We start from the raw sequence: 25,269 nt of genomic DNA on the forward strand, positions 1-25,269 counted from the left end.
AGTGTGGAGCCTTAGCCTGCAGTTCATCAGTGACTCTTCTTTACGCACACCTTAGATCCAAGGCTGTATGGAGAACTTCATCAATGTTTCTGTTTTTGAGTTGCTTCTCAGTTTTAAGACTTAGCAGCAAAGGAGAATAAAAAATGCATGTTCAACAAGGTTTCACTTGAACTGAATAAAACTCAACATTTACATTTTTATTGTTGTGACCCAAAGGCGTTTTTGATTGAAGTCACTAAAACAAGAGCCATCTGCCTCTGCAGGTGTGTTAAATGCGTTAATCAGCCTCTGTGAACATCTATCTTTATCTGTTGATTCTCCTTGTTATGATTCGTTTATATTCTGACAATTATTGGCTTATTAATTTAGAAATGTTTATTTATCAAGGAAAGGTGTGAGGGTGTCATAGCTCTGCTTCACCGCTTGAGGGCGGGGTTGACCAAGACGGAGAGACCACTTCCAGATGAAAAAGTAGGAGCCTGATTCTAATTTGCACATTCAGTGCAAACTGTCAAGTTTGCACTGAATGTGCAAAACTGACAAAGGGTTGTTAAAGTGTTAAGTTCAAGGGCTCAGCTATCAGCAGTAAACAAAAGAAAAAACACAAACCTGTGAGCATGACTTAATTTAAAAAAGCTAACTCATTCAGACGTTCAGTTCACAAATTAGAATATTGATTTATTTGCATTCACTGTTATGTACCTAAAAGCTTTAAAACTTCGAAAACAAAGAAACAAAAGGCCAAGTCAATTGGCTTTAAAATGCATTAAATAAAAAGAGCAGAAAAACAATTATTTACAAACATATTGGCCCTTTGAATACGTACAGCAATAGTAATTATTAGGGTGCAATTTCTTTATTTTAATGTATTCTACTTTCGTGCAATGTTACATTTAAAACAAGGAACTGTGTGCGACAATAAACGTCCGGATAAAACCGTGCCGGCCGGCTTTTATTTTGGAGGACGTAACCGGAAGTCTGTTTCCTTCGATAAGTCTCGGTTTTTTGCGCAGGTCTCCGGCAGTTCGCGGCTCTGGGACTCTGCAGACTGTCAGCGACTGGCTGAAGGGACTGTGTGTTTCCGCGGCGGACAGACTGGGATTCGGACCGGAGCCCACCCTCTCCGGGCGTTTCACCGGCCGTTCCGGTTTGACAGCCGCACGTTTCAGCGTGAGTACACGACCCGGCGCCCGCCAGGAATGCTGCTGGGAAAGAAATGTCACAAACTTGGATCCCAAGTTCAGGAGACTTCTGTGCTCTACTGGCGCGAGGCTGCGTGGCGCGCGGGCGCAGCGTTTACAGTAAGGGTGCAACAGGTGTGAAGCGCGAGACACGAAAATGTCTTCAGTATTTTACTAAAGTTGAATTTTTGGAATCTTGAGCGCAAATCTCAAGAGAAACCATATTATGAAAACTTCATGTGTGACGTCAAGACTTTTCTACTGTTCTTCGTTATCATGGAAAGAAGATTAAGATTTTGGTTTCGCTCCTGTTTTTTGGTTTCACCTGGTGAAAAACCTGCAGGTGTTGTTTCCCAGGTCCAGAGACTACCAGGAAACACCTGAGGGGCTTTTCACGGTGACCCCATGAATTTGGATGCTTTTCCAAACTGTCAGGCAGGAATTTTACAGTCGGTGTGTTCACTTCCTTCTGTTGTTCAACTGTGAGGATTCCCCCATTGCTGTACCTGAAAACGTCCAGAGAACAGCTGGTAACCAGTATTGCCAGTAAGTAGTTTTGATTTTGAACATTCCAGTATTAATACGTATTTTGTATTTAGTTTTTTAATCATCAAGCTTTGCAGAACTCTCAGAAATGACATTGGAAAGAGCTGTGTGGGTTTGTGTCATGAATGGAATGAATGTGTATTTTTCCCCCAGTATTTGTTGATCCTCTAGAGTAGGGGTGTCCAAATCCAGGCCTCCAGAGCTGGCCTTTCCCAAAAACCTCTGCCTTATCTGCTGTTGCTTACCTGGAGCAGGTGTGTTTAGCAAATAAGGAGCTTCAATGGCAGGTTGGTTGGGAACAGGCCTGGAATTGGACATCCCTGCTCTAGAGGATCAGGGCCGAGCCTGACGTGGGATGTTTTTGATCGAGTACTCGGTTATGAAGACAGACAGACCGTCACTGGTCTGTTCTCGCATTGGAAACATCTCATTGACCCCTTATCATTTTTGCAAACGATGATTACTTTATCTTGTGAATGGACTCCTTGGATTCCGATGGTTGGTTTTTCATGAAAGATCTTTTTGACAGACGTCTAATCCTCTCATCCAACGTTCTTGATAAAAGATGACATTCTCCTACATTTTTGGTGGAATCGGTTGTAAAATAGAACGGCATGAATCTAGAAGTAGTGTCGGTATGTAGCCACGACCTCAAAGGGCTTCAATATGACTGAATCTGGTTTGTGACGCAGTCATTTCTGGTCATCAGTGTGCGTGTCGGCATCAGTCCTGCAGCCTTTGTAACCTCCGTCGTTTTTTTCTGACCTTTGGTGGAGCGTCTCTTTGCTTTCGTCTTAGTGTTTCTGGAGACTTCACCTCTGCTGCTGTTTCCTTCCATCTGCTTCTCCTGTCTGCAGGCGTTGCACGAGCCGTCGCCTCCTGGAATGACGTCTGACTTATAAGGGGGTGTCACTGCATGTATCAGCTGAGACCAGGAGGACAAAAATACACCGGGGATGGGGGGGCGCACACCACATGAGCTGCTGTCAGATGAGAAAGGCCAAGTTTGTCTCCGTCAGAGGAGTTTCCAAAGGGTGGCAAAAGACAGATGAAGCAAAAACATTCAACCCATTGTTTTCCCAATTCTTCTTTCATTATTCTAGTATCTTCCACCATTTTTTGCCGCTTAACTCCTTCTACAATTTTTCAGCTATTCAAACCATTCATTTATTCAAATGGTTCAGTTCATGACTTTTGGTCCTTCAAATCCTTGAACTATTCAAGATATTCCAGGATTTTTGCCTTCATTGAAATACATGGGGAATCCTTGGTGCCAAAACTTTGATCATTTTTTTATTTTTTGTTGCCAATTATTGTCCTTTGAGTTTCGTTTCCATTCAGCAACAGAGCATTGAACCCTGTATTTTCTTCTGGAAATGCAGCTCCTTCTAGTTTTTGTTATTTTTAAGTTTCAAGTAACGTGATTATGTCCCGCTGGCGTCCTGGATTTGTTCTTTCTGAACAATTGAATGGGATGGGAAAAACGAACGGGACCTAAAAGAATAGTTCAAAATGTACTAACAAAACCAAAACGCGGGTCGATGATATCCGAAGAAAGTTTTAAAATTATTATGGGATGGTAGGACCTACAGGGTTTTGTGGCAAATTGTGAAATTTAGCAATTAACACATTTTCCCAAAAGATGGTAAACAACACTTTTGTTTGAGCAATCTGCACAAAAGTTTCTCACTCGTGGCGCTAGCTGAAGTCTAAAACCACAATTGAAGTTTTGTTGACCTTTGACCTCAGGAAGGGGTCTCCATCTTGAATTTAAAAAAAGAAAAAACAATCCCCCTTATTACCTTCTGCAGATTGAAACTCCTAGGGATTTTGAGTCCTCTAGCATCATTGGGAAGCTACTTGGGGAAAAATGTTGGCATTAGAAGTTGTAGATTTTGATCGGCGTGAGCGTTGAGAACTTTCAAAAGTGCCATTTTCCCTGTCGCTCACATATTTTGTACTGGAATTTTGTGAAAATGTAATACAAGTCATTGGCTCCAGCTGAAAGAACCAGTATAACATGATATAAACATATTAGGAATTTGGGCGTGGTTAACAAAAAACGGTGGTGGGCCATCGGCCTTCAAGGCCTTCTCTGAAGGCCTGAAAATATCAGAATCCATTGTAAATTTTATTTTGTCCATGCATATTCATTAAATCATTCCAAATGGTCTGTCCATTTATTTGATGAGTGAAATGATCAACATCATTATAAATAATATTCCAAGTGTATGTGGTTATTTTCAATGTTTTTTCCTTGGCTGTAGTTGCATAAGCAGATTTGTTTACTGTTTTGTTTATTCCGTTTATTCAGAGGCATTCATTGTGGCTACAGGAGGTTTTTGATCTGCAATGCAAAGCTGGTTTCTGCATCATAAAATGGTTCATGAGGGGTTGAGGGAATCAGACGGAGCACCACTGAAGGCCCAGGTGTGTGATGCCCGGACCACCACTGAGGTTCATTACAAACCTTAGTTGCTAAGGAAATCTAAAAGTTTATTATTGTTGATTCTTTTCAAAATTACACAGACCCGTTCATCACCCCCAGGTGACCCAAACTTAAAATGGTTGCTATGGAGATAAAACCAAGAGAAAAGCCGTCATTTAAAAAGAAAAAATATTTGTTTTCATTCATTTGTCCTGTGTACTTCTGACCAGGATGAGTAGCAGCTACTCAGCCAGTGAGGCCAGGTGAATCGGGGGCAGCGAGGATGGGGGGTCCCTACTGTCTGCGGGTCATATAAGGCTGCTAGTGGCTTTAATTGTTGCTGCTGCTAGCGTTGTGTCCAGTGACTTGGAGGTAACCCAATACGTCACTGATCCTCGTTTGTGTGGCGTTCCTAGTCTGGCGCAGAGCCCTCGCTGTTGTGGGGAAGTGTTCACATTTGTTCCTGTCCAGGTTCTGTCCTGTATGGTTTGAGTCCTGGATGTTTGAAGGGTCCTTGAGCATCTTTGAGGTCTGACACCATTATGCCCAACACCGACCCCCGCTGTGCTTTAATTCCTGTGATCCTTCAAAATCTCACACTTCTCCAGCTCCCAAATGCCGCTCCGTGAATTGGTGAGGTCCAGACGGGGTGGGGTCCAGCTCCAACCACATTAACGCAAACACACCTGGTCATAGGGGGCTGATTAGCATTTACCGAGCTTTTCTTTGCAAGATTGTTCCACATTTCTGCCTATGAGGTGTTGGTGCAGCGAAAAGGTCTGGGGGTTGATGCCTGTTGCACAATGAATGACAGCTTTGGATTTGCAGAGGAGTGGCGGGTGTGCAGGGCAGGCAGGACCTCCACAGACCCTGATGTGCGGTGTGCAGAACGTTCCTTAAGGACCTTCACGTGGGGACTGCTGGGAAGTCGGAGGTGGAATGCCAAACCTTCAGTGTGGCGCTGCAAAGCGAGGATTAAGAGTCTGGATTTCCCATGAAGCTGTAAAAAGCCTCTCCTGGCCTGAACGGACAGATGCCGTGTCAACCAGGTTCACCGCGTCGGTCAGGAGTTTAGTTTGGCAAGAGGGAACGTGACGGGAGAGAAATGTCCTTTCTTTATGTCATGGGTTTTCCTCATTGTCAGCATTTCTTATGTCACTGTTGTGCTCCGGGGCTCAGAGGTCTGGTGGGACATTTCCTTTTGATTTCACGCAAAATAAGAAATGAAACGTTAACGTAGATCCTACCCAGGCCTGCCAAGAAAACAGGGCGTCTGAATAGAGCTGCATTCGTTCCCTTTTGTGCTTCAAACAAACACGGTGTCATTTTTCAGGGTTTGAATCGTAACCTCCACCATGCAAACATCTCTAGATTAAACTTTACTGGGTTACTGAACAAAACAACGACACAAAGTGTCAATCAAAATGATAACATCACCATCAAAACCAGCTGTTTTCTGGGAATTATGACTTACCTGCCAAGCAGCCAAATTATTGAACCTCTTTGTGGAATTCTAATCAAAATCTTTACTTTCTACTCAATGAAGTGTTTAATTTTAAACATAAATTAGTTGTTTCTGTTTCCAGCAGCACAACACTGCTGAAAAAAAAGCTTCTCTTTACCCTCCCATGAGACGATTTGAAACTATTAAGAAAATGAAATTGTATGAAAGTACTTGATAAATGGTACGAACACTTCTTTAATGTCCTCTAACTGTAACCTCAAAATAAATCCTGCTGAGGGAACGAAGACAGATGTACTAGAGGGGCAGCAGATCGACAGGAAAGGCTCTGCCTCCAGTTAATTTGGAATATTTTCGATTTTCTGGTCAAATGAACTTTTTACATTTCAGATAGGACACAAGGATTACCATTTTATTGAGATGAAATCAGTTGTTTTTAGAAATGATATCCTAAATAAAACAAATCTTTAGTTTTTTTTATTTAAGAACTGAAATCAGTCCAGTTCTCATATACGATCAGTGGTTGTGAGGCAGACAGATCTGCAGTTCAGACGATATCGTCTGCACCAGGTCTTTGTTTCTACTCAATGGGATCCTTCTGCTTATTCTCCTTCTCTGAATTCAAATGAATAATAATAATAAACCTTATTTATATAGCACTTTACGAAATCCAGATTACAAAGTGCTGTACAATTTATATGAGACAAAATCAGTATTAAAAACAGTTTCCAGTATGTAGAAATAAACCCAGCACACACACTCAATGGTGATAGTGGTTGGAATCAACTCAATAAATCAGTAAAATCAATGAAATCAAATATTAAAATTTAAGATTCAGTAAAATCATTAAAAGCACTCCTTTTTAAAAAAAAAAAAGAGATTTAAATACTGGTAGGGACCCAGCGGGCCTGATCTCTTCAGGGAGACTGTTCCAGAGTGTTGGGGCTCTTACAGCAAAGGCCCCGTCTCCCTTGATCTTCAATCTAGATGGTGGGATTGTTAAAAGGCTTTTTGCCGAAGATCTAAGATTGCGACCAGGTACATAAGGAACAAGGAGATCGGCTATATATTTAGGGGCCAGTCCACAGAGTGCTTTAAAAGCAATCATTAAAATCTATTGTAAAACGGACTGGGAGCCAGTGCAGAGATGCTAAAATGGGAGTGATGTGGTCTCTCATTCTGGTTCGGGTTTTGAGTCTGGCGGCAGCATTTTGGACTAACTGGAGTTGATACACACTCTGCTGTGAAAGGCATGTGTAGAGTGCGTTACAATAGTCCAAACGGGAAAAATAAAAGCGTGACTCACCATCTCAAGACATGTTTTTGGATAGGAGAGGGGTCATCATGTAGTTGCCAGAAACAAGATTTGACCACCGATTTAACATGTCTCCAAATTCAAATCGGTATCAAATATCACCCCCAGATTTCTGCAGCTTGAAGAAACATTGTTAGACAGAGACTCCAATTTCTGAGCTTTCTGAGTTTTGTCCATATTCAGAAAATTTTGGGCCATCCAGGTTTTAATATCAGCAATGCAGCTATTGAGATTCTTTAAAAGACCAAGGTCACCAGGTTTAAAGGATAAGTAAAGTTGAGTATCATCGGCATAAAAGGTTATATTAAGGTTATGTTGGCGTATTCTGTCCCTCAGTGGTAACATGTAAATTGAAAATAACAGGGGTCCCAGTACCGATCCCTGGGGAACGCCACATGTCATTTTCACCTTATATGTGCAAGAATTGCCGATGTAAACATTAAAAAAACCTGTCGGATAAATAATAATAAAACCAGTTAAAAACTGCGCCAGAAAAACCAACCCAAGATTTTAGACGTAATAAAATGGAGCGGTCAACTGTATCAAATGCTGCACTGAGATCTGAAAGAACTAAAATCGATATTTTTCCTGATTCTGCAGCCATGAAAAGGTCATTCATTACTCTCAGCAAGGCAGTCTCTGTGCTGTGATTGGCCTTAAAACCAGATTAAAGGGTCTCAAATGTATATTTATTTAAAAAGGAAATTTACTTGCTCAGCCACTAGCTTTTCCAGGATCTTAGCCAAAAGAGGCATTTTTGAAATTGGTCTGTACAGTCCCTGACAAAAGTCTTGTCGCTTATCCATTTTGTAGAAACAAAAGCGTATAACCTCACTTTTAATGAATCCATTGGTTTTAGAAATGTCTCATATGAAAGCTAAAACCCTCCCAAATTATGTTCAATATACTATAATAAAATTGCTTCACTGAAGAAAGATTGATCATTTAATGAACACAGGTCACATTTTGGCAAGACAAAAGTTTTGCCGCCTACAGAGAGTAATGTGAAAATTTAACAAATAATTTACTTCAAAAACAAAAATATGTTGCATAACATCAGTGAATTAAGTAGTGCTACTGTGAGATTCATATTTAATATCTTGTATGACTTCCATGAGCTTGCGGTTTGACAATGATTCATACAATTTATCGATGAAGTCATCAGGAATAGCAAAGAAAGCAGTCTCATGCCTCCCAGAGTTCATCAAGATTCTTTGGTTTGGTCTTCCATGCTTCCTCTTTCATTCTACCCCAGACATGCTCAATGATGTTCATGTCTGGTGACTGGGCTGGCCAGTCCTGGAGCACTTTGATCTTCTTCGCCTTGAGGAACTTTGATGTAGAGATGGAAGTATGCGATGGAGCACCATCCTGCTGCAGAATTTGACCCCTTTTATGGTTGGGAATGTAGGAGGTAGCTAATACTTCTTGATATTTTAGGCAATTGATATTGCCTTCCACCCTGCAAATGTTTCGCACACCCCCATACTGGATGGAACCCCAGACCATGATTTTTCTGCCACCAAACTTAACTGTTTTCTGGGTAAATCTTGGGTCCATGCGGGCTCCAGTTGGTTTCCTGTGATGTAATTCAACTGAAGACTCGTCTGAGAAATCTACCTTCTGCCACTTTTCCAGCGTCCATCCTTTTAGCAGGCTGTGGGCCTTGGCAAATGCCACACGTTTTATCAATTGCCTTTTGTTTAGTGCTGGTTTCTGGGCACTGATTCGATTTTGAGACAGAATTCTACAAACTGTTCTGGTTGACACAGGGACTTGAGGTGACCAGGCCTGGTGGAGCTCTGCTGCAGGGGAAAAGGGGCTGGCCTTGGATTTTCCAACCAACAAACGGTCCTCCCGAGCAGTTGTCTTGCGGGGTCTGCCGGACCTGGGCTTGTCAAAAACATCTCCAGTCTCTTCAAATCTTTTTCTTATTCTTTGTTCTTGACGCTGAGACACATTAAAGGTGTCGGCCACCTCAGCATTGGATCTGGTCTACAGCTTCTTGATAATCAACGCTTTGGTCTCAGGGTGAATCTTAGGCATGTTGTCAGAGGTCAAGTTGCAGTTGATGTGAAGGCCTGGTGTGCTGGGGTTCTTTTTAGACACACTGTGACGGTTCACAATTAGTCAATGGACAAAAATAGGTGTTTCTTGCAAGATCTTTTAATATGGGTTTTTTTTTAAAGTTTTTTTCTTTGTAAAGGAAGATAAAAAAGGTACAAAAACAGAATAGTTTCAAAACTAAAGTAATTTGGGCCCAACTGAAAAAAAATAACTAAATGAAACAAAACAAGTGGGACTAAACTGAACAGGCCTGACCAGACTTAGCCATTACACTGACACACTGGGGAAGCTTTATAGACAGGGACAAACCATACTAGACACATGAGGGAGGGGAAACTAACCTAATCAAACTAATTAATCTGATTACAAAACAGAGAAACAGAAACCAAACAAAATCCATATAATACAAAAGTAGTCTTCAACAAAAAGTGGACTAAATCATTTCATTTAAATAAGCAAAATAAAGTCCATGAGAAGAGTTGGCAACCCCTGCAGTTCCCCAGTGGAATTTCCCAATCTCCTCTGCTGATTACTGTGGATGGCTCACCTGAGATGGAAACTCAGAAAACAAACAAAAGTAAATAAACTACTTTTTCTCACTTAAAACAAATTAATCAAATGTGTGCACCCATTGTTAATCTATTTTAAGTAAACAAAGTCAAAATTAATGTTTTAATTTAAAGAAAAATAAAGAAATACTAACACCTATGTGGTGGTTTGAGGTTGAACCACCACACACACCCACTAATTGATTGATCAGTAATTGATCACAGGTGAGGCTGTAATCTAGGATTGGGTGCATCGTATGACAAGGCGACAAAACTTTTGTCTTGCCAAAATGTGACCTGTGTTCATTAAATGATCAATCTTTCTTCAGTGAAGCAATTTTATTATAGTATATTGAACATAATTTGGGAGGGTTTTAGCTTTCATACGAGACATTTCTAAAACCAATGGATTCATTAAAAGTGAGGTTATACGCTTTTGTTTCTACAAAATGGATAAGCGACAGGACTTTTGTCAGGGACTGTAGTGCTCCAAGCAACTTGGGTCCAGGGAGGGTTTTTTCAATAGTGGCTGAATCATAGCAGCCTTAAAATAATCTGGGACTGTGCCAGTTGAAAGAGATGTGTTCATTATGAACAGTATGTGGGAGCTAACCGATCCATAAATTTCTTTAAAAAATATAACTGGCATAATGTCCAGAGAGCAATGGGATGGTTTCATTTTATGAACGATCTCAAAGAGTGTTGAGGGAGATTGACTGACTGAAAGGCTTCAAAGACCACTGTGGGCAGAATAGGAGATGACGAAGATCTGGTAATGGATATCTGGGACCTAATGTTAGAAATTTTTTTGATAATATGATTTGCAAATTGCTCACAGATTACTGAGGAAGTCGTTAATTGCCAGTTTGTGGGGCTTCACTTAGCTGATTTATGACTTTAAAAAGTACCCTGGGATTATTTCTATTGGCAACACTTAATTGCGAGAAGTAGTCTGATCTTGCCTTTTTGGGAGCCAGTTTAGCTCGTGCTGGTTTGCGGTGCCTTCCGTCCGTGAAACCAGGGTTTGAATCCGGGCTGCTCCCTGTTTCCTTCTCTGCTTCTGTGCCGGCCCAAGCCTGGATAAATTGAGAGGGTTGTGTCAGGAAGGGCATCCGGCGTAAAACATTGCCAAGTTAACCATGCTCCTCGAATGAGAGGTTGTTTTGCTGTGGCAACCCCTGATGGGAAAAGCCGAAAGAAGAAGTCTGATCTTGACTTTTTCATTTGACGGTTAAAATTATTCATGTGATTTTTTATTTATTTATTGTTTTTTTTCCCAGGGTTTCCAAGTCCACAGTTGATTTAGAAGCTTTCCATTTGCGCTCGGCTCTGCGACAGATTCTTTTTGAGTTGCGAATACTATCAGTTATCCCAGGCAAAGTTCTATTTTGGACTTTTCTCAACCTAAAAAGGGGCAATTTGGTCCAGGATGCGTGCAGTTCTGAGTTAAAATTTGATATAATACTGTTTGCATCAGAATTTAAAACCCAAGGGGCAGAGAAAACAGGAAATTAGGCTTAGACTCAGGAGGATTACCATTTAGTTCTGGAGATAATAAAATGCACTTATGGTCAGACATGACAAAATCAATACATGTCACATTGGGGACTGAGATCCCACCTGTTAAAATAATGTATAGTGTGTGACTTTTGATATGGGTTGATCCAGTGATGGCTCGATCAAGGTTTAAAGAATCAATGATGTTTAAATATTCCCTTGCTAGTAGATTATCTGAGCAGCACGCATGGATGTTGAAATCTCCAGCAATAATAACTTTATCATGTGTTGGCATGGCCAGGAATAGAAGTTCAGCAAACTCCTCAATAAAACTAGAGATTGATTTGGGGGTCTATAAATAAGACTTTCGTTGCTAGAAATGAGGTCCTGGCAAGTAAACGATTTGTTAGCCAGGATCTAATATTCAGAAGTCCAAAGTTTGTCAGATATGACATAGGGTTTGATGAAGGATAAATAGTGATCATGTTATGAGGATTTCTAGACCTCCTATATTTAACAGGATAATGGTTCTTTAGCTGGTTGTAAGAGGAATTGAGTGGATGAATCTTATTATCTTATATTATAACAGTTATATTGTATATGGGTTGAGATTGTGATGAACAATAGTATGCTGACAAAGGGGATTTCCTTTGGGAATTAATTGCACAACAGTTGGAATTCTGTGGGGTACTTGAGCTGCAGGGGGAGCTGGTGAGATAACTGCCCGGCTCCTTAGTGGCAGAAGAAGAAGCTGGAGGAGCGCTTTGTTGTGAAAACAGGCAGTCACGTGGTATTGCCTGAACGGCATATCTGATATTTGCTGATAAAATCGAACTACCCATCCTGTGTGGGTGAGTTCCATCCAGACCATAAAAAGAAGTGCGGTTCCAGAAAAGATTAAAATTGGCAATAAAACTGCACTTTTGTGTCAGGCATGCAGCTTGTAGCCAGGTGTTCATACCTAGAAGACGACTGAAGCGTTTTGCGGTCCGGGGAATAATCCTGGCAGAGGACCGCTGATGAAAACCGACTTTCCACAGTGTTTTAAAAAATTAAACGGGTCCATTAAATCCGCTTTGGTTTCTTCAGATTCCCGGCGGGAGGTGTCATTACAGCCCACATGCACTATCAGACGGAAAACAGTTGTTGGAAGCGAGTATGCCCGAACTGTAGTTCCAGGAAAACGGCGAGTGACAGCGTTGGAAAATTGGACATGTCTTATGATGCTGTCGCCCACTATCAGGGTAGTGGGAGCAAATGGGGGCGAAGTGGAGGCATGTGGGGCTCAGAGTTTGCTGAGTCCACACCACCTGGCTGGATAGGTGATGATTCCTTCTTGTCTTCCTGCTGTGTCGGGGAGACGCTCCTCTGTGACTCCAGGGACTCCGGGGTGACGACGTAGCACGGCGTTTTTCAGGATCCTCCACCGTGAGGAAGAGGTGGAGCTGCGTTAAGAAGTTATGGGAGACCTTCTGGAGATGTTGTTTTCTGTATCCATCTTGATTTGCCTCTCCACTCCTGGCCGGCGGGGGATCAGATGCCGAGGAATTCGGATCCAGTTTTTGTGGAGCTGCTGAGGGCTCGGCCTCATGCATCACAGTTGACAATTTCGGATTCAGGGGAGGACGCTGTGGGGATTCTCCAGCCTGGTTGTCATCCGGCAGAGCAGCAAAACGATTGGCAAGGTTCAATCCAGGAGCCTGAGTTGAGAGGGAACGGCTTGGACCTTTTTGATAGCCACCTACGACCACCTCAGACCATGTTGACCCCGCATTTGGTGTTGAGCAGGACGCCGGTTTCTCAGGATTCCAAGGCAGTGTGTTCTGGAGGGTTTGGTTTAGCGTGGCTGGCCGCTGGGATTGACTGCCCGCTAGATCCATGTAGTTCTGCAACAAGGAATCCTTCTGTCGCAATTCCTCTGAGAGTCGGCGGATGTCTTCTAACAGGTTAGCGATTTATTTTATTTTATTTTTTTTATTCGCTTTCAGTAGCATATTGCTCTTATCTTGGAAACCTGGACTGTATACTGAACGGTTGAGCGTGGCAGCAGCCATGACAGTCACGAAGTTGTCCAATTTTGGTGAGCCTGTGTGAATTGAAGGTGATCCCACCCTTCAGGCTTCAGTGGAGCTTTATACCAGCGACTGCGCAGACTCTCTGCTGTATGGTCTGCACTGAGGGAAAAACAAGTATGCGGATGACTGGAGCGTGGTGGCTCTGAGGGCCTTTTATCTGTAGATTCAATCTGGGTGTGGAGCCTTCAGATGCATACCAGTTTGATGTTGGATGGTAAAGTTTTCCCTCTGGAAGGGCTGTTCCTGATTTGCTTCATGGGTGCTCCAGAAATACCAAAGGGATGTGAAGATAAGGCTCTAAAGAGCTTTTAGGAAAGCCACACGTGTGCTTCTGAGACGAGGACGTAACAGTTTGCAGGAGCACTGACCATAGTGAGGCAAAAACCTAGTCAGCTAGCAATTGTACAAGTTCTCCCATTTAAAAAGATGAGAGAGGCGTGTAATTTTCATCACAGGTTTACCTCAACTATGAGAGACAAAAAGAGAAAAAAATCCAGAAAATCACACTGTCTGATTTTTAAATAATATTTTTGTAAACTATGGTGGAAAGTAACTACTTGGTCAGCTACAAAAGTTCAACTCAAGACTTTATTTACTCTTTGTTGGCAATGACAGCAGTCAAAGGTTTTCTGTAAGTCTTCATAAGGTTTTAACAAACTGTTATTTTGGCCCATTCCTCCATGCAGATCTCCTCTAGAGCAGTGATGGGTGGGGCTGCCACTGGGCAACACAGACTTTCAACTCCCTCTAAAGATTTTCTATGGGGTAGAGATCTGGAGACTGACTAGGCCACTCCAGGACCTGGAAGTGCTTCTTATGAAGCCACTCCTTCGTTACCTGGGCAACAGTGTGTTTGGGATTCTTGTCATGCGGAAAGACCCAGCCACGTTTCATCTTCAATGATGGAAAAAGGTTTTTACTCTAAATCTGAAGATCCAGGAAAAACAGCCCCAATTCATGATGCTTCCACCCCCATGCTTTACAGTAGCTATGGTGATCTTTGGATTCAGCTCAGCTTTCTTTCTCCTCCAAACACGACCAGTAGAGTTCTTACCAAAAAGTTCTGTTGTGGTTTCATCTGACCATAGGACATTCTCCCAATCCTCTTCTGGATCCTCCAAATGCTCTCTAGCAGACTGTAGACGGTTCTGCACATGTACTGGCTTTAGCAGGGGGACACGTCTGGCCCTGCAGGGTTTGAGTCCCTGGTGGTGTAGTGTGTTACTGATGGTACCTTTGTCACTTTGGTCCCAGCCCTCTGCAGGGCATTCACTAGGTCCCCCGTGGGGTTCTGGGATTTTTGATCACTGTTCTTGTGATCATTTTGATCCCTTGGGGTGAGATCTTGGGGGGAGCCTCAGATGGAGGGAGATTCTCAGTGGTCTTGTACGTCTTCCATTTCTTAATAATTGCTCCCACAGGTGATTTCTTCACACCAAGCTGCTTATCTGTTGCAGTATCAGTCTCCCAGCCTGGTGCAGGTCAATAATTTGGTTTCTGGTGTCCTTAGACAGCTCTTTGGTCTCCATAGCAGAGTTTGGAGTGAGACTGTTTGAGGTTGTGGACAGGTGTCTTTCTATAGATAACCAGTTCAAACAGGTGTCATTAATACAGGTAACCAGTGGAGGACAGAGGATCATCTACAGAAGAAGTTACAGGTCTGTCAGAGCATGACGTCTTGTTTGTAGGGGATCAAATACTTTTTTTCCACCATAATCTACAAATAAATTCTTAAAAAATCAGATTATGTGATTTTTCTGGATTTCACAGTTGAGGTTTACCTATGATGTAAATTACAGGCCTTTCTTATGTTTTTAAGCGGGAGAACGAGAACAATTGATGTCTAACTAAATACTTTTTTGCCCCACTGTAACGCTAAAATAGAGGTAGAAAAATCCAAAGGAGCCTTTTAAAGTCAGTTAATAGAAGGTTTGTAGATTTGTTGGGTAAGATCCAATCTTTTGCCCCATGTTTTCCCGTCTTGTCACTGGGAGCTCAGTCTTTTCTGGGACTGTTTTCTGAACAGCCTGCACCCTCCAGCTGCTCACATTTCCTGCTTTGGGTGTGAGAACGTGCAGTGGAGGCGGCTCGCCTCCTGGCCGAGTCCTGCTCTCACAGTCGCATATCAATTCCATGAATTTCATAACTAAAGAATGTGCAGAGACAGCGGCCACGGCCCGCCACTTCGTCCACGTCTGCAGTCTTTGCTTTCCTCTTGGCTCCGTGTTTTCCTCTTCCTCTGAATTCCGTCTGCAGATCGGAGCTTAACACGAGTTCTCATGGAGAACATGAGCTGTTTAAACACACCGTCAGTAAGGGGATTGACCCAGAGGTTTAGCTCCAGAAGAAGCACCTTTCTGTGAGAGATTTCACTTGAAACAGAAGTGTATTTTGTTCTGGTTCTTCGTTAAGCTGAAAATCTGACCTAAGCCTTGCAGCATTTGATGCATGAACAGCATCTTGTGGCCTTAAATAACTTGTGGCACAAACTCTTGGAGGGAGGAATTGGGGGGGGGGGGGCAGATCCTGCATGTGATGTGCCTCAAACCACAGTGTTTCTCATGGAGGAACGCAAGTTTCCCACATTTTTTTTCCTTGGAGGGGGCCTTTACAGCTAACTTTCCTTTGAGCTTCTGAAGGCTGCTGGGACACTTGAGAGCAAGCGGATGCCATCTATTCCAGCTTTTCTTGAAAGGCCACATCCAGCAGAGACACTTCAATCATCTTCATAACAGAACTACTCGGTAACACGGAAACAGCTGCTCAAAATGACCTGTAGAGTCAGTAATGCATCTTCTGTGCTGTGAGATGGGAGGGATGTTCTAGACTGGCGGTGGAGGCATGGACCCAGGAACAGTATTGCCTTTACTTTAAAGGGTTGAATTTGAATAATGGCAAAAACCCAGATATGTAAGTATTAAGAAATAGTTGAGATCATTTCCGTTCTGTTCTGTGTGAAACCCCTCCCCTTTTTGACTTTGCGTTTCCATTGGTTTGATTTTTAATGGTAATTAAGACATTTTATTTTAGATTTTTTACCAATGAGTCTGTTTACAATGAAATCAAAGACTGACTTTTTTACTTTTTTTTTTTTTAAGGATAAAAAAAATCAAACTTTTCTTTTGCTTATGCAAGAAAATGAGGGGGAAGGATGATTAGGAGGAAGGAGTAAACTCTTTTGGAGGACCTGCAGGACAGGTGCAGTTACATATTTAATACATTGAATTCTGATTGGCAGCTGGGTCTTTTGCCCTGAGGCTGTTGGAGCTGCTTTCAGCCAGACGCCTTTATTTGACGGCTTTTGGGTGGCTGTCTGATGGATTCAGTGGAGCTTTGAAGGAGATGGATCCCCCCACTGGCAGGTGAGGTTTTGCCCACCGAATACCCTCACAGGGGTCTCCAGCCCTGTTCTTCTTGAGCTGCTGCCCTGCTTGTTTTGCAGCTAACCCTGCTTCAGTAAGATCTGCTCACCTGGATCAGAACTGGGCTCAGTCAATCCAGCTGATCAGGAATGACTGAATCAGCAGCTCAAGAGGAACAGGGCTGGAGACGCCTGCCAGTGACTAAGCTCACTGCTGCCTTTGCCTTCTGTGAAATGTGCATGAACGACTCCTCCTACCCAGTTTGGGAAAATTCTGTCTATCATTTCTAAATCTTGTTGAAGAAGTACAAATGAGGAAAAACCATAATTGTTTGACCACTTCCTCTGTCAGAGCTTCCTGAATGCTTCCTTCCAGATGTGGTTCCTATGAACAGCTGCCACAGAGGAGAACTTTTCCCATAAGCTTCAGCATCTGCAGCTCCGTGCTCAGATTTTTGTCTCCAAAGTTTTCAGAGCAGGAGGCCACCATACTATTAGTAAAGCTGGGCGATATGGCCTAATTTTATTTTTTTAATTTGATTTCCGATCCCCCCCCCCCCTTAAGGAAAGCTATAACTACAAACATCAGACAACTTAAAGAAAATTTTGCTTTGATTTAATCAAACGCAAGACAAATGTAACCCCCATTTCTGGGATGAATAATAGATGAATGAACAACTCTTGGAATCAAAGTTAAGATTTTTCTTCTTCTCACTCCCTTTTGGACTTATGTTGTTTATATAATTTTGTTTTATGTAATTTTCTTGTTTTCTATAATTTTTGTCTTATTTTGTTATTCTACACCTGTTTTCACTTATCCATAACAAAAATGTTACTTACTTAAAGTCCCAGCTGTGTTTTCAGTCCCACTTTGTGGTCTAGACTAAAAGGAGACAAACAGTTTCGTGTGTGCTATGATGTTTGTCGCTTGCCATACTGCTGTGTGAAACTAACACTACGGAAGCTCTGGGGAGCCAAAAATGCACCATTACACAAAAACTCCAATTAGTTATTTTTTTAAATTGCCCGTAACAAAAAATTTGAATTAATTCATTCAATCGATTTTTCACCCAGGCCTAACTATTAGCCGGGCACCCAGGCAAATTTTGAAAATTAGCTTCCTTTATTTGCATTTTCCACGCATCTGCATCATTATTTCAGCAGATTGGAAACCGGGGACAGAATCTAGAACTCAAAGACAAATATGATTTCCCCCAACCTCTTTCCTGTGAAAAGTTTTGGAAGTTCTACATAACTTCCAAAACTTTTCAAGAGGAGCTCCTGAAGAACCATCATTTGTAAAGGAAACTAGGCGAGTTGACATAGTACTTTATAAACAAGTGCTCTTTCCACTTTGAGTTCAGCTGCTACAAAACATTAAGCAAGAGAAAAGTCTGATTTGTTTAAAAGCATCAAAAAGGAGAAAATGGATATGCATATAAAAGTCGGTGCAGACCCACAGAGCCAGCTTCATTTGGGGGATCTTCTTCCAGTTCCCAGAGCTCCAAGCACGTATTTCAATTTTCAAAAATTAAACGAAAAGCTGCAGAGAGCTTTACTGACCAATCAGATACCAGGATTTGGTTGTGTCGTATGAGCAGCATCCTTTTCAAAATGACAACAATTTCAACATTTACCATGAAGGAGAAATTAATAACTGAAGTTCGTGCCCAGACGCAGTTTTATGACAGAGTCTTTCATATATCGAATAGAGCAGTGGAGAAAAAAATAAAAGCCTGGAGCAAAATTCACCAGATTTGCACCACTTGGCCTCCTCCAACTGGGAGAACATGCGCTGGTATCCGGTAGTGACAGGCCAGTGTGAACACGGTGTGCTAAGAATGCCCGTTGACGGTGTTCCTGAACACGCATCACTGTGCCGGTGTGTGCGTATTATGAGGCTGATGGCTGGTGTCAGGAATGCACGCAGTCCCACTTAAATATCGACCAATCACAAATGCGCTTACAAGGGCCTTTCAGTGCGCCTGTGAAGTAAACAAGAAGAGAATATTTCTGAAAGGAAACGTGAATTTATGATCATGTCACGGACGGATTATTTGCTGCGAGGCACTAAATCAAACCGTTGGCATCAAAAATTAGGCGGCGACTACTTCACCAGTTTTCGCCGGGTGCCAGCTACTTTTGAGGCCCCCGAACCAGTCAGATCCTTGGATCCAAAGGAGCGTGTATGTCAGCTTTGAGCCTGGTCACCTTCAAGTCCAGCTGGGATCTGAGTGGCAGCGTTTTGATCCCTGCAGTTCCATTTGAATGTTCTGGAGTTAGGGATGTTCTGGAGCAGTTCTGTCCACTCCGTCTGTTTCTGGACTGGCTGGGCATTTAGGGAAATACTCCCAGGAATGTAGGATCTCATTGCATCTCCTACTTTCCTCCACTGTCAGTGATGGAACCTTTGCATGGACCGGTCCTCCAACTTCACGAGGTGCGTGTGCACTAACCATTGAGGGTTCAGTCTGTTGAAAGAGGGAGCTGTGAACCCCTCTGTGTTGGATCTGCTGAAGGATTTGGGGCTTAGCTTTTGTTTCTGTTGACTCTGCAGGGACAGAAAAGACGCTGTGCCTCAGCCGCCAGTGCTCATGGATCTCATGGCTGATATAGTTCCAGGCCTTTTGGACACTGGATCTGCTGTGGTTGTGTGCGTATTTGAAACCAGAGCGTCCGTGTTCTCCATCGGTGTCATATCAGGATCTGGATCGGAAACTCCTCCCTAAGAGGGATGGGCTTCAGTGAGTGAACAAACTCACCCGGTTGTTTGGGATTTACAGTGAATCCATTTTCTAAAATAAAACCCGAATGTTCTGCAAAAATCTCTTATATTGAACTAGTAGAGAAATCTCATCTTTTGCTGCTAAAACGTTTTTATATCAACTAAAGTTTAGACTTTAAAAAGTTCAAACCCCGGTAACTGATAAACAAGTAAGCTGTTTAAACAAAAAAGAAAGCAGCTATCACCTTCATTGACTGCAAAGAGGGCAAAGAGGGCCCTCTTTTGCAGTCAATGAGCAGATGTTGGTTCATGCCAACATCTGCTCTCTCTGGTTTCTTCTTTGCTTTTTGATAAATACCCCTTTGTTCATTTGAAGCCTTTTGTTTTTATTCAGCTTTGGTGTTTTTGGAGTTTACAGTCCAGTGAGATGGTGTTCAGATTACAGTCTTTGTCTTATTTTTATGAAAACCTCTGTGTAAAAGAAATCCAATTGGCTGTAAAGAAAAGTAAAGTTCTTAACCTCAGCTCCCAAACTTCCTATGAAATATTCAACCTTTTAGTTTGAGCCTGACCTTTCCTGTACCGATGGAGAAAACGGGTTGGACAGTCATGGCTCACCTTCTGCTTAGGTTTGGCAGAGTCCGCTGAAGACTGACGGAGAAAAAAGGTTCAGGAAACATCCAGAAAGACTGAAGAGTCTCAGTGTTTCTCTGTGTTCAACAGTAGTGACCTAAATGATCGGAGTGTAATGATTCATATAAACAACAATGCAATTCCATATTTGTGTCCATATTTGGCTATATCAATCAATTTAGATATTTGTTCATTTTTAATGATCCAATTCTCTGACCCAAATGGATCCAGATCATCTTTATCCAAAACTTCCAGCAGTCAGACTCAGACAGAAATTCCTGCTACTGAACTGTTTTCCAGATTCTTGGATTTCTTCCAGATCATCAAGTTAATGAAATCTGTGTCCAAACAAACAAGTAAACTAGAATGAATGTCAAATCCATTCACATGTTAGTTTCCTAAAGTTCACCACTGTTGTTTTTCCACATCCAAAGAATCCAAAGGGAACATTCTTAGAACATTCTAGACACTGGATGGTCACATGACTTTATTCAAAGTCTGTCCACACATTGGACTCGAATGATGGACGATGTGTTCTTGATGACATCACATGTGTGTTGTCTGCTGTGATGCACTTGGTAATTTTTACTTTATAGTAAAATAAACTCTCCATGTCTCGATCTAAATAGTATCTTCCAATATGATTTGATTATCGATTTATTTCATTTTGAAACGATTTTTCAATGGTTAGTTTTATCCGCCTCAGACGGATCATTCTGTTTGGATCGTAGGAATAGAAATGGATCAATCGATTAATCGTTACACCCCTACTAAATTAATTTTAGGTTTAGGTGTTTTACACTGAACGTCAGCACAAAGTCCTCAGGAAAGAAGCATCTTATCAGCAAAAGTTTCTCCTGATGTGATGCAAATTGCAGGAAAGCTAAGAACTTTTTCAGTGGATAGTTCTTTTTTAGAAAAAAACCTTTCCTGTGAGCTTTTATTTTGACAGGGTCACACGCTTCTCCTTTGGTTAATGTCCATCTCACTTTTTCAGCATTTGTAGAGCTGCTAGGGTGTCTTCATTTCAAAAAGCAAAAGAAAAAACACAAGAAACATTTGTTCGGAAAGTAAAGGCATGAACGTTCCTGCAGGCAAAGACGCAGCAGATCACGGGACTCCGGAGGCCGAACAGGAAGTGACCCGCGAAGGGTTTGTTCAGCAAGGACCAGGAAAGTCTTGTTTGCTTTGCATCTCTTTAAGCTGGCGTGAAGCCGTGGCGATGTCATGCTCCCATGACTCCCCAGCTGAGCGCACTAATCCCATCAGGCATTGCTGGAGGAGACGGCATGTCAGGAGTTTGGTCGGTGAGTCAGGAGTTTGGTTGGTGAGTCAGGAGTTTGGTTGGTGAGTCAGGAGTTTGGTTGGTGAGTCAGGAGTTTGGTTGGTGAGTCAGGAGTTTGGTCGGTGAGTCAGGAGTTTGGTTGGTGAGTCAGGAGTTTGGTTGGTGAGTCAGGAGTTTGGTCGGTGAGTCAGGAGTTTGGTTGGTGAGTCAGGAGTTTGGTCGGTGAGTCAGGAGTTTGGTCGGTGAGTCAGGAGTTTGGTTGGTGAGTCAGGAGTTTGGTTGGTGAGTCAGGAGTTTGGTTGGTGAGTCAGGAGTTTGGTTGGTGAGTCAGGAGTTTGGTCGGTGAGTCAGGAGTTTGGTTGGTGAGTCAGGAGTTTGGTTGGTGAGTCAGGAGTTTGGTCGGTGAGTCAGGAGTTTGGTCGGTGAGTCAGGAGTTTGGTCGGTGAGTCAGGAGTTTGGTCGGTGAGTCAGGATTTTGGTGTGTGAGTCAGGATTTTGGTGTGTGAGTCAGGAGTTTGGTGTGTGAGTCAGGAGTTTGGTGTGTGAGTCAGGAGTTTGGTGTGTGAGTCAGGAGTTTGGTGTGTGAGTCAGGAGTTTGGTCGGTGAGTCAGGAGTTTGGTCGGTGAGTCAGGAGTTTGGTCGGTGAGTCAGGAGTTTGGTCGGTGAGTCAGGAGTTTGGTCGGTGAGTCAGGAGTTTGGTCGGTGAGTCAGGAGTTTGGTCGGTGAGTCAGGAGTTTGGTCGGTGAGTCAGGAGTTTGGTCGGTGAGTCAGGAGTTTGGTCGGTGAGTCAGGAGTTTGGTCGGTGAGTCAGGAGTTTGGTCGGTGAGTCAGGAGTTTGGTCGGTGAGTCAGGAGTTTGGTCGGTGAGTCAGGAGTTTGGTTGGTGCTGCTGGAGGTGTGGACCTGAGCAGAAATGTGAGATCACAGCAGAGAAGCTGAAAACATGCAGGCGATCGCTGCTGTTCTTTTTCTGGTTTGATCAATTGAATGGTTTCAATGTAATTATAAAGTTGTTCAGTTGTTGAATAACTAAATTCTGTCTGGAGGAATGTGCCTGGCTCATGGACAGGTCTCATGGGGGCCCCCCATCCTCCCAACCCCCCTGAACCTCGTGTATTGTTTTGTGTCTGCATATGTGCTGTTTGTGTGAACAGTGTAGTTTTTTTCTTGTATCTACACATCGTACGCAGTGTTTAGATACGACTTTTTTTGTCACCAAAGACCCCCCACCACCACCACTGTGGACCATGTGCACGCTAGCCTACGCCACAGCTGGCATCACAGCTGGCGTCAAGACAGCAAAACAACCTCAGTCAACTCTGAAATGTGTGTGTGTGTTCCTGTTGTATGTCTGCTCCTGTTCGAGTTGTAGTGGAACCCAATTTCCCTCGGGATTAATAGTTTTTCCTTCCTTCCTTCCTTCCAATAACTTCAGTGAACTTTAAGGTACTCTTTCTGATGTTCTTAATTCATTAAAAGCTCTTCAAGGTTCTTCCGAGCTTCAGTAAATCTGGATCCTCTGGATCAAAGCACATAAAAGAGCAGACTTCCTTTCTTGACCTTTTTTTTTGCCCTCTTTTCAGGAACCTTCTGAACACGCCAGCCCTCCTGAACCAGGACATTGGAAGGAGGAGAGAACGGTGGAGATCGGAGCTGAATATTTTTGGAGCACATGGGTGAGACGGAGGATGAGCGCACAGCTCAGGCCAGCCAGCTGTTTGAGAACTTTGTCCAGGCGTGCACCTGCAAAGGGACTCTGCAGGCCTTCAGCATCCTCTGCAGACAGCTGGAGCTGGACCCTCTGGACTGCAGCAACTTCTACAGCTCTCTGAAGGCCGCAGTCAGCTCCTGGAAGGTCAAAGCCCTGTGGGCTAAACTGGACAAGCGGGCCCAGCAGAAGGTCTACAACCAGAACAAAGCCTGCCAAAGCACCAGGGTGAGAAAGTCTACCCACAGCGGATGGATGATGTTTAGTGGCACAATGCAGAGTTCCCTCCCTGAGGGAATGAGTCCATGCATCAACTCCCCATATGCCAGGTTACCTTCCAATCTCTGTTCAGGATAAATGCTTCTTCCAGCCAAGTCATTTTCTCAGTTTGAAGCCCAACCAGAATTCAGTCAAATGTCTTATTGCTGCTTCAAAATTCTTTCGTCCTGTTAAAAATGCATCGAATACATTTACCTTTACATTTCAGAAAAAGATGCTTTCAAAATATTTTAGCCCCTCCCTCAGCTGAATAAAACCAACAGGAAACCCCAACAACATACCAGTAAACAAAAACAAACCTCTTTAAAAAGCCACAAACCTTCCAAAACAAAAACTAAGCATGAAGATGATATTAAAGCAGCTAAACAGGCTCTTTTTGATGGCTGTTGCAGGAGATGCAGAGAAAGAAATGAGTGTTTGATCTGCTGCTGATTTTGAAGATTTTCCACTTAAAACCAAGTTTGACAGTCTGTCATTCTAATGGTAGGTTCATTTGAACAGTGAGACAGAAAATAACCCCTACTGACTGTAATAGTCCCAGAATGGGGAAATATATCCATTTATCTTTGAACCCTCTTGCCAGAAAGATTTAGTACTTTGTGGTAAAACCCTTATTTATCAGCACAGAGGTCTCTTGTGGTTGAAGAGCAGGTTTCTGCACATATCAGGAGGAATTCTACTCCACTCTTCTTTACAAATGACTTCTGAATCTTTCTGATTTGGTGGCTGTTGCCTAGCAACTCTGAGCTTCAGCTCTCTCTATAGCTTTTCTATAGGAATGAGATCCAGAGCCTGGCTGGGCCGCTCCATGACGTTGATATGCTTCTTCTTCAGCCGTTCCTTTGTGTTTTTGGTGGTATATTTTGGGTCATTATGTAGGAAGATCCATCAATGGCCCATTTGAAGCCTCCTGGTGGAGGGAAGGAGGTTCTCACTCCTTCCAGGATTTGGTGGTACATGGCTCCTCCCATCCACACAGTGAAGTGTCCCTGTACAGAAAAAGACCCCCAAACCATAATGTTTCCACCTTCATGCTTGAACAGTTGGGGTGGTTATTTTTTTTGGGGTCATTGGCAGCATTTTCCTCCAAACATGACCCGTTGAGTTGATGCCAAAGAGCTCCATGTTGGTCTCATCTGACCTCCTCACCTTCTCCCAATCCCTCTCTAAATCATGAAGGCGTTCTTGTAAAACTTCTGCACATGTGTTTTCTTAAGCACGGCTTGTTTGTAACCCCTGCAAGATGTTTAAGGTCATGGATGCTTTAAGTGTGGAGGTAAGGAGGTCAGAGCTGTGGGAAGATCCTCTGCTGCTTTTGACAAATTCCTGCCCAGTCCAGGATGGATCTGCAGGAAGGCAGCTGGAGGATTTTCAGTTTCTATCCACAATAGCTCTAGAGAGCAGAGCACCAGCAGGAAAAGCAAGGGGCGGGGGTTAAATGTGTCCTGGAAAAAAAAAGCGTCTTGGAATTCGATATGAAAATAGTTGGCTTCCATGAAGAAGCATCTGATTGGCTGAAAAAAGGAGCTTTTGTTTTGATAACTGAGGGAATTGGTCACACTACAAATGTTTGGTGTCCCCAAGCAGAGTCACAGGAGATAAAATAACCAAATGATGCCATCAGTTAGTGAAGCCTGGCATGAGCCGCTTCAGAGAGAATTCAAGTCTTCAGGAAAAAGATGAGACTTCTGCGGGGGGGGCAAGGCTTGGCCAAAAATAACAGCCAAACGGCTTCTCAAACTTTTTTTTTTTTTTTTTGGAGAAGATGGTCCTAAGAAGCCAGAAGGGGGGGTTGGTTCTCAAACCTAAACAAGCAGAGACAGAACCTGGAACCGCTTAAACCTTTTCTGACCCGAAAATTCTCTGTAATCATTCAGGAACGTTGGGAAAACTCGGATTAAACTTTTTTAAATGCTCAATGCATTTTTGTTTCTTAGTGAAGCATTGTGTTTAATCTGCTGCTGTCAAACACAGAACAAAACAATGACAGGTTCTTCTCTGGCAAACAGTCATAGGTTTCCTGATCAGAGTGATTGCAGTGAACCTTCATGTCTGTGAGGACGTTTAAAGTGACAGAATAAATACCAGAGTAGTAAACTTCCTTTCTAACCCCTTTTTACATTTGTTGTTCAGATCAAGAGTACGTGTGGTTTGCTGAAA

The 25,269-nt window shown here is 42.8% G+C and overlaps 1 protein-coding gene across 8 annotated transcripts in view; it reads left to right on the forward strand.

The window, feature by feature from the left end:
• The first annotated feature begins 947 nt into the window (after window positions 1-947).
• mical2b (microtubule associated monooxygenase, calponin and LIM domain containing 2b) overlaps window positions 948-25,269 on the forward strand; it is a 65,646-nt gene continuing 41,324 nt past the window's right edge. For 6 of the 8 annotated variants that reach the window (XR_013656257.1, XM_023955417.2, XM_023955422.2 and 3 more), the window contains exons 1-2: window positions 948-1,170; window positions 22,706-23,058. Coding sequence is in view for 7 of the 8 variants with exons in the window: in XM_023955417.2 (XP_023811185.1) it covers window positions 22,795-23,058 (264 nt within the window). In the remaining variant the exon portion in view is untranslated. Of the gene's footprint in view, window positions 1,728-22,705; window positions 23,059-25,269 lie in introns of all 8 variants that reach the window. The other 2 variants (XM_023955418.2, XM_078948187.1) reach the window with 1 other exon arrangement.

The sequence above is a fragment of the Oryzias latipes genome, chromosome 6 (assembly GCF_053564925.1).
Source record: "Oryzias latipes strain Hd-rR chromosome 6, Olatipes_Hd-rR_3.1".
Classification (NCBI taxonomy): Eukaryota; Metazoa; Chordata; class Actinopteri; order Beloniformes; family Adrianichthyidae; genus Oryzias; species Oryzias latipes.